Genomic DNA, 16,656 nt, shown 5'->3' with positions numbered 1-16,656 from the left:
GTATTCCTACACTTTGCTGAGCTTATTAACTCTAGTAGATTTTTTTTGGACTTTCTAAATACAGGATCATGTCATCTGCAAAGACTGAAAGTTTTACTTCTTTCTTTCCTATTTGGATGTCTTTTATTTCTTTTTTGTACCTAATTGCTTTGGCAAGAAGTTGGTCCAGTACAGTGCTTTAAGAGTGCTGATGGCAGGCATCCTTGTCTTGTTCCTGATCTTAAAGGGCTGGCTGTCATTCTTTTCCCATTGAGCTGTGGGTTTTCACATATCTCCTTTATCATGTTGAGGAAGTTTCCTTCTGTTTCTATCTTTTGAAGTGCTTTTTATTAAGAACATATGCCATATTTTGTCATATGCTTTTTCTGTTAATCAATATGATCATGGGTTTTCACCTTTGATTTGTTAATAGTGGTTTATTACATTAGTTGTTTTCCTCGTGTTGAAGCACTTTTGCATACCTGGCATAAAACACACTTTGATCATGGTGTATAATTCTTTTAATGTGCTTTTGGATTCTATCTGTAAGTATTTTATCAAGGATTTTTGCATCTGCAATTCATCAGAGAGATTGGTCTGTATTTTCTTTTCTTGTGCTATCATTATCTGGCTTTGGTGAGTAATGTTAGCTTCTTAGAGTGAGTTAGGTAGTGTTCTCTCCTGCTCAATTTTTTTGTAAGTGTTTGAGCAGGATTGATATTAATTCTTTGTGGAAAAATTGGTAAATTCACCTTTGAAGCCATCTGGTCCTGGGCTATTCGTTGTTGGGAGATTTATGAAAACTACTTCATTCTCTTGTGATTGACTTGTTGATTTCTTCTATTTCATCTGTAGACAGTGTAGATTGTTCATGTGTTTCTAGGAATTTGTCCATTTCATCTATATTGTCTAATTTGTTGGCATACAGATATTCATAATATCCTCTTATGACATTTTTTTATTTCTATGGTGTCAGTAGTAATGTCCCCCATCTCATTTCTGTTGTATTTGCATCTTCTCTCTGTTTTTCTTTGTCAGTCTAAGAGTTTGTCAATTTTATTAATCTTTCCAAAGAACCAACTTTTGGTTTTGTTGATTTTAATTTCCCTTGTGAACCCATTGGTTATTTAAAAGTATATTAATTTCCATATATTGGTGAGTTTTCTGTTTCTCCCTCTGATTGATTGCTAGCTTCATTCATTGGGGTCAGAAAAGATACATTGTAATATTTTAACATTCTGAATTTATTGAGACTTGTTTTGTGACGTGACCTATGATCTGTCCTGAAGAAAGATCCATGTGTACTCAAGGAAAATATTATATTCTGCCATTGTTGGATGAAGTGCTCCATATATGTTTCATATATTGGTTTAGAGTATCTTTCAAGTCTTGTATTTCCTTATTGATCTTCTGACTAGATGTTCTGTCCATTACTGAAAGTGTCTATTGAAGTTTCCTGCTATTAATATTGAACTGTCAGTTTCTCCCTTCAAATAGCAGTAATTTGCTTCATATATTTTGGGGCTCTGCTGTTAAGTGTATATATATATTTATAATTATTACATCTTCCTGTTGAATTGTCCTTTTTTTAAATATGTAATGACTATCTTTGTCCCTTGTAACTGTTTTTGTCTCAAACTTTATCTGATATCAGTATAACTACCCTAGCTCTCTTTTGGTTACTACTTAGATGACATATTTTTTCCATCCTTTTACTTTCAACATACTTGTATCTTTGAATTTAATGTGATTACCTTGCAGACAGCATATAGTTGGGTCATGCATCTATGCCTTTTGACTAGAGTATTTAATCCATTTGCATTTAAAGCCACTATTCATAATATAGGACTTTCTTCTGCCATTTTGCTATTTAATCTTTGTTAGGTCTTATACCTTTTTTGCCCATAAATGCTTACTTTTATGTTTGATTTTTTCTGTTCTACCGTATTGAGTACTTTCTCTTTTCTATCTGGATATATTTTTCATATATTTTCCTTGTGGTTACCACGGAGGTATAATTTAACATCCTAAATATATAAAATTTGGTTTGATACCAACTTAACCTCAGTATACACATACACTTTTCCCTCCATTCTCCCACCTTTTTTTGTACTTATTACCATTTATATCTTTTACACAATGTGTCCAAAATTACAGATATATCATTGCTTTTATGCATTTGCATTTTAGCACCTGCAGGAAGTAGAAATAGAGTCATAAACCAAACAATACAATACAATAATACTGGCATTAATAAATCTCCAACATGTTCTTTTCTGGAGGTCTTTATTTCTTTTTGCTGATTTGATCCACAGTCTAGTGTCCTTTCCTTTCAGTTTGAAGGCAGTTCTAGTGTTCATGACTCCCTTAGCATTTGTTTATCAGGGAATGTCTTAATCTCTCCCTCTATATTTGAAAGAGAGGCTTACCAGATATAAAATTCTTGTGTGGTGGTTTTCTTTCAACACTGTAAGTATTTCAGCCCACTGCCTTCATGCTTCCATGGTTTCTGATGAGAAATCTGTACTCAGCCCAGTTGGTATTCCCTTGTATGTAACATGTTCCCTTTTTTGTACCCTTCAGAACTCTGTCTTTATCCTTTGCATTTGATATTGTGATCAGTATATGATAGGGCATATTTTTCTCCTGTTTGGTGTTCTCTGGGCTTCTTGGATGTGCATATTCAAGTCTTTTGCTAGGTTTGGGACGTTTTCTGTCATAAGTTCTTTGAATAATCCTTCTGCCCCTTACACCCTTCTTCTCTTTCTGAAACTCCCATAATGTACTTTTTTTTTTTTTTTAACATGGGCAGGCACCGGGAATCGAACCCGGGTCCTCTGGCATGGCAGGCAAGCATTCTTGCCTGTTGAGCCACTGTGGCCCACCCCATAATGTACTCTTGATGGTGTCACAGAGCTGTCTTAGGCTATTTTTGCTTTTTTATAATTCTTTTTTCTTTCTATTCCTTAGCCAGATTCATTTCAATTGTCTTGTCTTCAAGTTTGCTGATTCTTTCTTCTGCCACCTCCAATCTGTTGTTCAATTACTCCTGAAATTTTTTCATTTCATTTATCATAGTTTTCAACTCCAATAGTTCTGTTTTGATTCCTATTTTAAAATTTGACCTCTTTACTAAGATTCTCATATTGCTTTTTCATTGTTTTCCTGATATCTTTTAGTTTTTTCTCTGTATTTTCCTTCATCTCCTTGAGCATTTAAGATTTTTTTTCCCCTCAGTCTTCATTGTGTCTACATTCTGGTCTTCATGGCTGTTTCTGGATTTTTATCCTTTTCCTTTTGATGGTCAGTCATTTCCTGTATCTTTGTCTTGGTACTCTTTTTCACACATTGTACATTCTAATGTTTTAAAGTGTTAACTCAGAAGTTTATTCCCTGAGATGTCTGTTTCCTGATTTTGTAACCAGCTGATGATGGGAGATTTTCTTGAGCTTCAGCTCTCTATCTACAAAGGCTGCTTAAGGCATATCTGCCTAGGTATGCAGGGTATTCCTTGTCTTTTCTGGGCATGTGTCTTGTCCTGTTTTTGTGCTTGTTGTTTTAGAGTTCCCTTTTTTTACAGGAGTTTGAATGCCCCAGACTGTAGGTTCTTATATTCTTTTTGTGTCTCAGGCTGCTTTCATCTGGATGGCAAATTCTGGGAGGGGGGTATATGCTGGAGGGGAGTTTCCCACATCAGTCTTTCCCAGCCAAAACAGGGCCGGGGACTTATGAAGAGGGCACAGACCAATTCTGTAGTTCCCTGCGGAGGGGATTAGAAAGAAGAGCAACAGCTTCTTCCACAACTCCCCAAAACTGAGCTTTCTTGACCTACTCAGCAAAATGCAACCCTTCATCTAACTCTGTTCCACAGCCCTAGGAAGCATAGCATCTTTTAAGTCTGCTCCACTGCTGCCTTAGTTCAGGATGAGTTCAAACAATGGCTGGTCTCAGATCTGGTCCCCCAGACACCTGAAGTTGCTCATCACAAGTCGTGATCAGTAATCATCCAGCCATTCCCACCCCTCATCTTGGGGTCTTTTTAAATGTCTCTTTTATGTCACCTGAGAGCTTGGCCACAACTGGACCCCTCAACAGCCTGCTGTGAGAATGGAGGATGCCAGTAACCCCATGTGGAAAAACAATTTACTGCTTGTTCCTGTAATCTATTAGCTTCTTCCTCCTGCTCTTCCCTGAATACTGTATAGTGTGTTCTGTCTCCACAGTTTCAAAATAGTTGTTTCAGACAGCTCCTGCTTGTTAAATAGTTGTTTTAGTGGAAGGACTGAATCCCATTACTCTGCCTTCTTCCCACAATCCTGAAGATCCTACAACTTTTGTGTTACTTTTTTGATTTGGTGCTCTGTTACTGTAATCCTTTATTTATTAGAACTTTGAGAAGGATGTTTCTGCCATTTGTTCAGAGCTTCTGTTTGGAGACAGAGTTCTGAAACTTCTCATTCCAGCATCTTGGTTGGGATAGCACTCTACATATCGTGTACTTCTAAGAGAGTACAGTTGTATGAGGGTAGTGTAATTGCAATCAGTTATTTGTTTAGAAACAATAAATTGTTATAGATCAGTCTAGAATCTCTCAAATTCTTTAAGTTTACCTCTAGATTATAGACCCTTTTACTTAAAAGTTACATTTGGTGTTTTTTATTCTTTTTACAATAAATTTAACGTATATGAGTTTATTGAGTGTATATATACAGTATAGGTAGATAATATATAAGTTCAAAATCAAATCTATGCTGCTAGGTTTTTTCAGATAGAGTATTAATCTTAAGCAGATAATCATTTTAGATGTTAATTATTTGAACTGAAATGTTTGTACATGATTAAAACTTTTCTTGGTAACTGTCATCTTTGTGTGAACATCAGACTGAAGCCTTTTTATACTGTAATTATTTCTTCTGTCTCCTCTCTTCCATTTGTTTGGCTTAAAAACCAAATAGCAGAAATAATAATGATAATAGGATTTAAAAGCTATCATTGAACAGACACTACATACCAAGCTCTGTGCCAAGTGTTTTACAAGTATTGTTTTCAAGTAAGTTTTCAAAATAGTTCAGTGAGTTTTATGTACATTATAGCAAGTTTTACAGATGAGCCACTGAGGCATAACGAAGTTAAATCCAAGGCATGCAGCTAAAAAGAATTGTTTTAATTTTTTTTATACAGAAAAATCATGTATGAAATAAGGGTTCTTTCCAGATTGTTCCTATGCCAAATAAACCCTGAAACTTAGAGGTACCAGTCTCTCCCAGAACACCAACCATTTGCATACCATTACCCCATAACGTCAGCACCCCTTTTCAACATGAAGAAATTAGCATGGTCATTGCCCCGATAGTTCTGAAGATTGAGAGAATGATCAAATGAGGGAAGAATTGTAACAGAGAAGTCAGGATTTAACAAATGATTATGAGTACTGAATCATTGTATAGATTTTTCTTTTTAGTTTCTAGTGTGTTTAAGAACAGCCAGAAGGAAATACCCGAAATTACACAACTGTAACCCATACCATACTTTGAAATTTGCTTTATAACTACTTCTTAAACTATACTTTGAAATTTATCATTTTTCTTTATATATTTAATATCACAATAAAAATGTTTAAAAAAATACTGCATTCTCATGCACCTTCTAATAATAACACCTTGCATTGTTGGTGGCACATTTGTTTCATGAAAGCTCATTATATTGTACTATTAACCATAGTCCATTGTTTAATTTAGGGTTCATTGTTTTGTATTGTGCAGTTTCATGGATTATTTTTTATTCTAATAACATATGATCTAAAATTTCCCCTTTTAACCTCATTCAAGTGTATAATTCATTGCTGTTAATCACATACACAATGTTGTACTGCGATTACCACCATCCATTACCAAAACTTTTCCATCACTCCAAATAAAAATTCTCTATATTTTAAGCCTTTGCTCCCTACCTCCACCCCATCCCCTAGACACCTAGATTCTGACTCTTGAGTTTGCTTACTCTAATTATATCAGATCAGTGAGATCATGTAATATTTGTTCTTTTGTGTCTGGCATTTTTTACAAACATGGTGTATTCACGGTTCATGTTGTCTCATGTATGAGAACTTCATTCCCTTTTACAGCTAAATAATATTCCATGGTGTGTATTCACATGTTGTTTATCCATTCATCCCAGCTTATAAGTTTTATTTTAATCACAGACTTTCTGATAACTATGTGTAACTGCCAGACCCCTTTTTGTTTATATTACAGTGTTTCAGTTATATTCTGGTTAAGTTATGCCAGATGCCTCAGTTCTTTACCTATAAAGTAAATAAATGATTGTACTTCTTTATCCTCTAAACCTCTAAAGGTTTTAAACTACATATATTGTTTACAGTAGACCCTTTAACTTGTAGAACCGTGTATAGGATTCATGGGGATTGGTTCAAAAATGAATGCAAACATTTGTGGACATATGCAATTTTCTAGGTAGAGTGTGCAAAGCTTTAATTGGATTTTCGCAGGGATTCATTATAAAAGGCAAAAACCCTGAATTACCTCTTTTTTTTTCGGGGGGGGAGGGTCATGTTATAGAGAGTTAGCTAGCCCTAAATTTATTAGTCATTAGTTTTTAGGCATCATTCGATGTGTTCATCTTCAGCCATTTAAGTTATTCTTCAAAAATAGAACAAAAACAATGATGTACTTATTGGTGAAATAAATACATGATGTGAAAACCACAAGGGTGCTTCATGCTACTGACTGGCTGTTCTCTCTAGCATATGATAAGAGAAATGAACTAATTCATCGTCAAGATCCTTTCCATCTGTAGTATATCATGACTCCTTGTGAGTCCTACTGTTCGGGAAAATGTAATAGTCATTTTCCTTACAGTAAAAATTTGTTAAATTGAATTATGAGGTGAAGTATCATTAAAAGTCCAAGAATCAAATAGAAAAGTTGAGGGTAACTAAGAGCACCACTAGTTGGTACTCAGTAATGTTCATAAATTTCAAGTGGTTCCCTTATCACATTTTAGATAAATGTAGTAATATATCATTTAGAAAAATGAGTTCTCATCTTTAAAACTGTATTTGTACTATTAAGCTTTTTTTAAAGTTACATATTGAAAACATGTTAATTTTCTACATGTTAAAAATATTTTTTTACTCTTCCTTAGGGAAGTTTGGTTGGCTTAGTGGATTATCCAGATGATGAAGAGGAAGATGAAGAAGAAGAAACATCCCCCAGGAAAAGACCTCGTCTTGGCTCATAAAATCTCTACTGGGTATCCTCAACATGGGGTCTTACTAAAATGCTGCAACTGTTCAATGAGCTGAAAATCTGAATCAGAAAGCTTTCTCACTTGAACTTATAAATATACAAGGAGTAGCAAAGGACACAGTATATCAGCTAGGAGAGTTTAGTTCTGTTTAAAAACAAACAAAAAAAAAAACAGACTTCCCAGGAACTTGATTGCTTGCTAGGAATTAAGGGGTTCGCCTTTCAGGCTTAAAGAAACAAAAAAAAAAGAGGTTAGTAACCAGAACCTGGGAGATAGCTTTCTCAAAAAGGAAAGTCTCAGGTTTGGGGATGGCAGTTTGGGGGAGGGAAAAAGGTTGATAAAATAAGATTAATGCACGGTTGCTCCAGGCTGGTATCTGATGTAGAAACAATTGTAAAACTTCAGTTGCAAACCCAATAACATTACTTGTATAATGGTGCTGGCCATGTTGTTCTTTTAATCAATTGCCTCTTTTTAAAAGAAATTTTTATGGAAAAAAAAAAATTCAGCTATCATAAAAAATGAAGATAAGCTTTTGGGACCATTTCTTTGAAAATCTAACAGAAATTCAGCCTTGTAGGTATTGGAGAGAAGTACACCCTGTATTAAAGTACATGTTAAGTTTTCTACACCAAGAATTTTCAGTATGTGTTTTGACAAAAATAAGCAAGCTAGATTCAAAATGGACATTTCTGTTAATGTAATTTTAAAATCAGCACTTTTAGAGCTAGCAGATGCCAAGAATCAGTACAATAGTGTTCCGAAAGGATTTCTACAAACATGATAATGGATAAAACAAAATCCTACCAGTACAATCTCATGGAAGGCACTTTGAAATAACTTTCTGCTTTGTTAGTAAAGTTCTCTCTCTCTCCAGAGCAGCAGGCATGTTTTAATTTATAAAGAGTAACATACAAAGATAGTGCTGAATTAAATGGTATTTAATATCTAGAAACCATTTTGGACCAAGAAGTTACTTAAGTGTCAGAGTCAGCATGTAGCACATGAAGCTTTTCAGTAAACAAGGGTGTAATATGAAAGCTGCTTTTTTAAGAATAAAAGCACATTCCATGTACGTAAATGAATTTAAAATAATAAATTCTGGCAAACAGTTGAGGTTTTATTTTTAGCACAGCAAGTTAACTGTAAATATTTTAATGTTAGTTTTGTTCATCTATGATCTGAGATCATGCTGAAGTGAGAAAAATATCCCCAAACTACAATTTAATTTATTTGGTAAAAGAAAAGCTAAAAACAGTAATTCCAGCTACAATCTTTAGATCACCCTTGTAATGTGTTAATGGGTCCATTTTTCCTGGAATAGCTTAAACTGAAGCAGTTTCCCGTTTTGGAGATTTTGTAGTTAATTTCCATTTTGGCTATTGTTTGGAAAAGATGGGCTGTCTGTGTAGATATGAAGTATAGTTTTTCCATAAAACAGATGTTTATTTTGTATTAAAAATACCACTGTACTTGTTTTACACCATTTGTATACATGTGGTGATATTAATGCTGAACTGTAAAATTCAGGAATTAAAATGTGACCCTGTTATTCTGATTGTTGCTTTTGTTTGGTTTATTGTAAATATAAGTTAACATCATTTTGAGAAAGGTCCAGTTTATGTATTTTTAAAAGCCAAGAGAGATCACCCATAGGTATTTATTATAAACCATTCAGTCATTTACCAAACTGAATGAAAAAATTCTAAACAAAGATTAACTGTGTACTTCAGTCACTCTCTTTATAGATGACAGGCTTTGAGCAAATGAAATTTCTCTAGACCTCAGCAGATGTCAGAGCGCCACAGAATGAAGCACTGTTTTCACCTCTCTGATTAAAGGTACATATGAAAAGAACAGTTTACCTTATAAGGCAAGTGAATCTACCATATAAACACATTTTCCTTCAAGTTAAGTTTTATCAAGCCCTTTTTCTCTTTCAAGCTCTTATTACAGTTCTTCTTGAAATTTAGGAAGCCCAGACCTCTAAAACATTTCCTTATCTACTCAACACTTCCTAGTTAAGTAATTACATTTTAGGTCCCAGTGTTATCTTTGTATCTTATGAAGAGTTCATTCAATTTTCCTTTCTGAAGAACTACCGTGAGTTTGAAATAACATTTACATCATCATCCTCATAGGAACCCTTTTTTAAAACAGAAATGTGACTGTTTTCTTGAATTAAAGGAAAACAGTTTTCAATGGTACATGAGTATGCTAACTCAATGATTAAGAGAACAAGACTTAAATTTCCCTTGAAAGAACAAGTATGAAAATTCTATATATTGGCTGCTATCTTAAGTGACTATACCCTCAGGCACATTTGGGTATTTCAGATATCTTTAATTGATATCTTTGCTCAAAGGAGCAAACCAGAGCCTACATTTGTATCCCTGAGGCTTTATCTTTTAAAAATCTCTGTAAACTTGTATCCAATATAAAAACTATTTTTAATAAAAAGTTTCATGAAAGAACTCTGTGTTTTAATCACTAGTTTTTCCTCTTGTCCATCTAGTGATGAGAATTAATGAATATAAAGGAATTCTGGTTTTCCTGCAGGTTGTAGATTAGAACTGTATAGCTAAAAAGAAATTTTGTTAAACTAATTTTGGTGCCCCTTTAAAAAAGTTTTTCAATCTATAATATAATTGTAGATTTAAGGGAAATAAAATGGAACTATTAAGTTAAACCTCAAGAGTAGCCTGTAACTAGAAGAGAGATGTGGATGTCATAATACTGTGTGTTAGTTAGATTCAGTTGTCAACTTGGCCAGGTGAGCATACCTAGTTCTGTTGCGGACATAAGCCAATGGTACGTGAATCTCATCTGTTGCTAATTACATCTGCAGTCGGCTAGGAGGCGTGTCTGCTGCAATGAGTGAGGTTTGACTTAATTGGCTGGTGCTTAAATGAGAGAACGCAATGTAGCACAGCCTAGCAGCTTGGCGTTCCTCATCTCAGCACTCGCAGCTCAGCCCAGGCCTTTGGAGATGCAGAAAGAAGTCACCCCGGGGAAAGTTGTTGGAACCCAGGGGCCTGGAGAGAAGACCAGCAGAGACCATCCTGTGCCTTCCACGTAAGAAAGAACCTCAGTGGAAAGGTAGCTGCCTTTCCTCTGAAGAACCAACAAAATAAATCCCCTTTTATTAAAAGCCAATCCGTCTCTGGTGTGTTGCATTCCGGCAGCCAGCAAACTAGAACATACTGTAAGGTTGGTTCTCAAAGGAAAGGTCTCTCCTACTATTCTGGGGTCACTTCACATACAAAAGACCTGTATCAGATGGCAACATTCCCCTGAGCAGGCTGAATCACTTGCTTCTTTTATATTTCCTAATGATAACTTTCCAAATAAAAGAGTGGATACATGAATATTTTTAACATCTCCACAATCATTTTCTAAGTCCTATTTGTTCCTACTTCAAATGTTGTTAAAATCAAGATTTACCACACTGCCCAAGACACACTCTCTTGATTGGACTGCCACATACTTAGTACACTCACTGCTAGTGTAATCCACTTACTTGTCAAACAGTAGCCACACATCTTTTTAAAATGAAAATTTTGATCCTGTAACTCCTAACTTAAAAACTTTTCAGTGATTTCCTGTTATCCTTTTCTAAAATCTAAATCCTCATATTGCCCACAAGGCCCTACACAGTAACATTCCACCTATTTTCAGTTTCACATCAACCATGTTCCTCTCATTCTATATTTATATCAGCTTTACTGTCTTTGTACAAAGTACCTTGGTATGTGCTTTATTCCTTTTATTCTTCCCTGCTGCAGGGCCTGATGTGTTCCTTCCCCTTCCTCTGCATTTAGCCTTCCAATCGGCTTAAATATCACTTTCTCATGGAGACTCAGCACTGGGTGCTTCTCCTTTCTAACACTTTCATCACTGGGCCTTCTTCACTAGCCCCGTGAAGGATGTGACCCTGTCAATCTAATTGACTACTGTATCTTTAGCACCTAGCACAATACCTGGAGCAAACCTAGTAAGGCACCAAACTTGAATGAATGAATGTACTATCAACTGTTTTCTTTCATGACATTTTCTCTTAAGTTATCCAGAAATCTGTACTAATCAGTATAAACAGCTGCCTTCCCCACATACCTCCACCTCCAATATTTAAACAGTAAAAAATGAGCTTATGTTTGCATTCGTAAACAAATATTTGAAACTGACAGGCTTGGTTTAAGGATTAAATCATTTATTTTTAAGAAAATCTGAATTTCTGCTGGTTAGCTAAATTCTTTCTTAGAATTACTTGTTAATAACTTCTTCTTTGAGTTTCTCTGCAAGCATTCTCCTCTTTAGTAATGTTTGCTTCTCTTCTGCTGTCATTTCTGGTTTCTCTGTCATCTCCTTAAAAAGAAGTTAAGAAAAAAAAGTTGGCTTACAGTATAAGATGGGTTCATTTGTCTAAAATCAATTTGCCAACAAACTGCTTCAAGTGAACAAAGATTGGCAGTCTCAGATGTAGACAGGTTCCTTAACTCTCTTTGCAAGATCTCTTGGGGGAAGCCTATTGGGAGGTGGGAGCTACTTGATGCTGCTCTACATTACAACATTTCAAAAGGCTGAGGCAAGATAGACTACTAACCTTTAAGCACTCAGAGGAAGGCACGTAAAGAAACTTAAAACAAATGTTTAATGATTTATAATTTCTACCTCACAAAATCATCACAACCACCTCACTGCCCAGAAAAGACACAGTAAGCACTAGCTTACTGTGCAGGTAGTGTAACTAGGTTACACTAGCAGGGTTGTTAATATGAATGGATCTATACATAAAATTTTTATTAAGGCTTTTTTGTACATACTCTGATTTTGAGAATTCCACCTCTAGATCTGCCAATTGTGACATATTAGGAGGCTAGCCATACCTCTACCTCTTCAGCTGGTTTTCCTTTTTGCTCATTATTCTGTATCTGCTTAGTCCTTAAATCCTTTCTCATGGACATCAACTTATCTCTCTTCTGCTTGAGATACTGCTCTCGTTGCTGGAGCTCTTCTGTTCCAAGGGCTGATAAATGCTGGGTCAAATAAAGGAGATATTTAAATTCACGTCCACATAATGAGTGGCACAGATACCCACTGACTGATTCAATTAAAAGCTTAACTTCAAAATTAAAAAGCCAAGTGTATAGCTGTTTATATTGTTCATTCCCAGCAACTTGTCATTTTGCTCACAGTCCTTAAAGGGACATTTTCTACTTACTGCTATTGGTCCATCCATGCTCACATGCTCTAAGCCAGGTATCTTCAGACCTTTTTGGGGAAAAGGAGGAAGTTTCAGGCAACATTTCCAGCTCTCTTACCAAGGGTTGTACTGACCGATAAGCAAAATGCACGTTAACTTCTGGCAGTAATTAGACAATGAGACCAATTAGAATATCATAAAAAATATTAAATATTAGGCTACATTCACCAAAATGAGCTAATGTTTAATAACTGTTTTCTTCTCATACTTACACATTCACCCAACACATGCTGATTAACTGCTTACATTATGCCAGTCACTAGGTGAGAACAATAAATACGGTCTCAGCCCTCGAGACGCTTGAACTTGATAAATTTTTTTAATGATTTATGATTTCTTATCTTAGGAATAATGACATTTCCACAAATAAAAAGCTCCTGCTATCTATAAGGTAGTATACCCACAAAAAGCTAAAATCCTTGTCTAAATGTTAAACTATAATATTGTATAAGATTGCCACATAAGCCAAATAAACCACACTAATCCCTCACTAATAATATAATTGCAAAATCAAAACCACAGTGAGATATCACTTCATACCCAATAGGATGACTTTTTAACAATTGAAAATAAGTACTGGTGAGGACATAGAGAAACTGGACCTCTCATTCACTGCTGATGAGAATGTAAAATGGGACAGCCACTGTGGAAAGCAGTTTGGCAGTTCCTTAAAATGTTAAACGCAGAATCACCATATGACCCAGCAATTACACTCCTAGGTATATACCCCAAAGAACTGATAGCAGGGACTCAGACACACCAATGTTCATAGCACCTTTATTCACATTAGCCAAAAAAGGTGAAAACAACCCAGTGTCCAGAGACAGACAAATAGATTAAAAAACACGGTATTTATAAATAAATTATTCTGCTGTAAAAAGGAATGATACATGTGACAATATGGATGAATCTTGAAAGTGTTATGCTAAATGAAATAAGCCAGACACAAAAAGACAAGTATGATTCCATTTAACAGAAATATTTAGAACAGGCAAATTTATAAAACCAAAGTAGATTACAGGTTACCAAGGGTGAGGAAAAAGTTCTGGTAAGGATGATAATTGGTAACACATTATAAAAGCAATTAATGCCAGTTAACTGTACACTTAAAATGTTTAAAATGGCAAGTTTCATATATCCGTGTTAACACAATAAAAAAAAAATCTCAGCTTGCAGAAAACTGTAAAGGACCCTATATTTTCAGAACAGTTAATGTAAAGCTACAATTTTTTACATTGGGAAAGTACCAGTAATATGAATAATATGTAATTATATATTGAAGAGAACTATAAACACTGCCAATAAATTAATAAAATGTAAAGATTCATAAAGCAAGTAGAACTTGGAAGAACATGTAATATCAGTACTCAGTATTTCCCAGCTATTTGGTAACTTATGCCAAGGGAGATTAATATTCTAATTGTCTGAGCCATTTTTTATTATACGATAAGCTGATTTTTTTAAGAAGACATTTTCAGTGTTAAGAACATGGGCCCCGAAACAAAGCAGACAGACAGGCAAAGACCTATGTAAAAATGATGGTAAGAATTAAAAGCATGATGGGAGAATCCGGTACACATCTCTAAAAATATGCTAGCATAGCAAAACTAGAAGTAGAACTGTGTGTGAGCAAAGACTTGACAAGGACTATTGCTCTAGCATGGGGTGTGTGATCTGACTGAAGTGCCAGTGAATTAGGAAGAAGAAAAGCCCAACAGGCCCTTGGGGCAGTAAGAGAAGTCTCCATGAAAGAGATGAATGAGGCTGGAGCTACCATTTCAACCCAGACAGGGAGCTTAGCAGAACAGAAATAAAGATGAGCTTAAACAAGTTGGTCATCAAATGCAGACAGAGCATGGCCATCACTACTGAGAGTGACTCTAGCTGAGGTAGGCTTAGTACCCAAATTTGGAAAAACAGCTGAAGAAGGGATAATTCAATTTATTTCTGATGAGGGGAACTCATGCACATAAGCATTTATGTGCCTTGAATTTGTTAGTTGTGAACATCTTTGTATACTCTAATTCAGACCTAGAGAGGAAATACTTGAAGCCAAAACACCCTACTTGATTTCCTTCTTTCTTTTTTTGCATGGGCAGGCACCAGGAATCGAACCTGGGTCCTCTGGCATGGCAGGCAAGCATTCTTGCCTGCTGAGCCACCGTGGCCCGCCCTTGATTTCTTAAAAAAGAGCATAAGAAAGCCAGCAAGTCTCAAGAAAAATCTTTATAGCTCTGACAACTCTACATCAGTCTGAGATGACGTGCTATTCATTTCTGGTTCCCTAGAGAACCACGGAAAGGCATGAGTAAAGGACAAAACAAGAGGTGGGAAATCTTTGCCATTCTTCCCATATCAGGTCTTCCTGATATAAGCTTCCATCACTCTGTATGAAGTGATTTCTTGGAATGTCAGCTGTGCCCATTTATTTAAAAATAGAATTGTTTTTTTTTTTTTATTAACAGAAAGAAAAAAAAATTAACACAACATTTAGAAATCATACCGTTCTACATATGCACTCAGTAATTCTTAACATCATCACATAGATGCATGATCATCGTTTCTTAGTACATTTGCATCGGTTTAGAGGAACTAGCAACACAACAGAAAAAGATATAAAATGTTAATATAGAGAAAAGAAATAAAAGTAATAATAGTAAAAAAAAAACCCTATAGCTCAGATGCAGCTTCTTTCAGTGTTTTAACATGATTACTTTACAATTAGGTATTATTGTGCTGTCCATTTTTGAGTTTTTGTATCTAGTCCTGTTGCACAGTCTGTATCCCTTCCGCTCCAATTACCCATTATCTTACCCTGTTTCTACCTCCTGCTGGACTCTGTTACCAATGACATATTTCAAGTTTATTCTCGAATGTCCGTTCACATCAGTGGGACCATACAGTATTTGTCCCTTAGTTTTTTTTTTGTTTTTTTTTTTTTTTTTTTTTTTTTAAAGGAAAGACAGAGAGAAGGAAGGAAGGATAGAAGGAGGGAAGGAAGGAAGAAAGGGAAACATCTTTAAACATTTTCTTGTTTTTATTGTATTTTGTTTTTCCGTTTTTTGTTACATGGGCTGGGGCCGGGAATCGAACCGAGGTCCTCCGGCATAGCAGGCAAGCACTTTGCCCGCTGAGCCACCGCGGCCCGCCCTGTCCCTTAGTTTTTGACTGGACTCACTCAGCATAATATTCTCTAGATCCATCCATGTTATTACATGCTTCATAAGTTTATCTTGTCTTAAAGCTGCATGATATTCCATCGTATGTATATACCACAGTTTGTTTAGCCATTCTTCTGTTGATGGACATTTTGGCTGTTTCCATCTCTTTGCGATTGTAAATAACGCTGCTATAAACATTGGTGTGCAAATGTCCGTTTGTGTCTTTGCCCTTAAGTCCTTTGAGTAGATACCTAGCAATGGTATTGCTGGGTCGTATGGCAATTCTATATTCAGCTTTTTGAGGAACCGCCAAACTGCCTTCCACAGTGGTTGCACCCTTTGACATTCCCACCAACAGTGGATAAGTGTGCCTCTTTCTCCGCATCCTCTCCAGCACTTGTCATTTTCTGTTTTGTTGATAATGGCCATTCTGGTGGGTGTGAGATGATATCTCATTGTGGTTTTGATTTGCATTTCTCAAATGGCCAGGGACATTGAGCATCTCTTCATGTGCCTCTTGGCCATCCGTATTTCTTCTTCTGGTAGGTGTCTGTTTAAGTCTTTTTCCCATTTTGTAATTGGGTTGGCTGTCTTTTTGTTGTTGAGCTGAACAATCTCATTATAAATTCTGGATACTAGACCTTTATCTGATATGTCGTTTCCAAATATTGTCTCCCATTGTGTAGGTTGTCTTTCTACTTTCTTGATGAAGTTCTTTGATGCACAAAAGTGTTTAATTTTGAGGAGCTCCCATTTATTTATTTCTTTCTTCAGTGCTCTTGCTTTAGGTTTAAGGTCCATAAAACCGCCTCCAGTTGTAAGATTCATAAGATATCTCCCTACATTTTCCTCTAACTGTTTTATGGTCTTAGACCTAATGTTTAGATCTTTGATCCATTTTGAGTTAACTTTTGTATAAGGTGTGAGATACGGGTCTTCTTTCATTCTTTTCATATGGATATCCAGTTCTCTAGGGACCATTTA

At 35.6% G+C, this 16,656-nt stretch overlaps 2 protein-coding genes across 4 annotated transcripts in view; one reads left to right on the top strand and one right to left on the bottom strand.

Annotated features, from left to right (window-relative positions):
• PPP4R3B (protein phosphatase 4 regulatory subunit 3B) overlaps positions 1–9,722 on the top strand; it is an 85,685-nt gene extending 75,963 nt beyond the window's left edge. For both annotated transcript variants that reach the window (XM_077134269.1, XM_077134268.1), the window contains one exon: positions 7,144–9,722. In XM_077134269.1, the coding sequence (XP_076990384.1) occupies positions 7,144–7,239 (96 nt within the window). In that variant the 3' untranslated portion in view covers positions 7,240–9,722. The remainder of the gene's footprint in view (positions 1–7,143) is intronic.
• A 1,719-nt stretch (positions 9,723–11,441) lies between these two features.
• Positions 11,442–16,656, bottom strand: part of CFAP36 (cilia and flagella associated protein 36) — a 73,903-nt gene continuing 68,688 nt past the window's right edge. For both annotated transcript variants that reach the window (XR_013164272.1, XM_077134270.1), the window contains 3 exons: positions 12,470–12,519; positions 12,135–12,284; positions 11,442–11,613 (listed from right to left, as the gene is read on the bottom strand). Coding sequence is in view for 1 of the 2 variants with exons in the window: in XM_077134270.1 (XP_076990385.1) it covers positions 11,512–11,613; positions 12,135–12,284; positions 12,470–12,519 (302 nt within the window). In the remaining variant the exon portion in view is untranslated. The remainder of the gene's footprint in view (positions 11,614–12,134; positions 12,285–12,469; positions 12,520–16,656) is intronic.

This window comes from Tamandua tetradactyla, chromosome 17 (assembly GCF_023851605.1).
Source record: "Tamandua tetradactyla isolate mTamTet1 chromosome 17, mTamTet1.pri, whole genome shotgun sequence".
Classification (NCBI taxonomy): Eukaryota; Metazoa; Chordata; class Mammalia; order Pilosa; family Myrmecophagidae; genus Tamandua; species Tamandua tetradactyla.
Note: the sequence above shows the minus strand (reverse complement) of the source record. Positions and strands in the feature narration are given on the sequence as shown.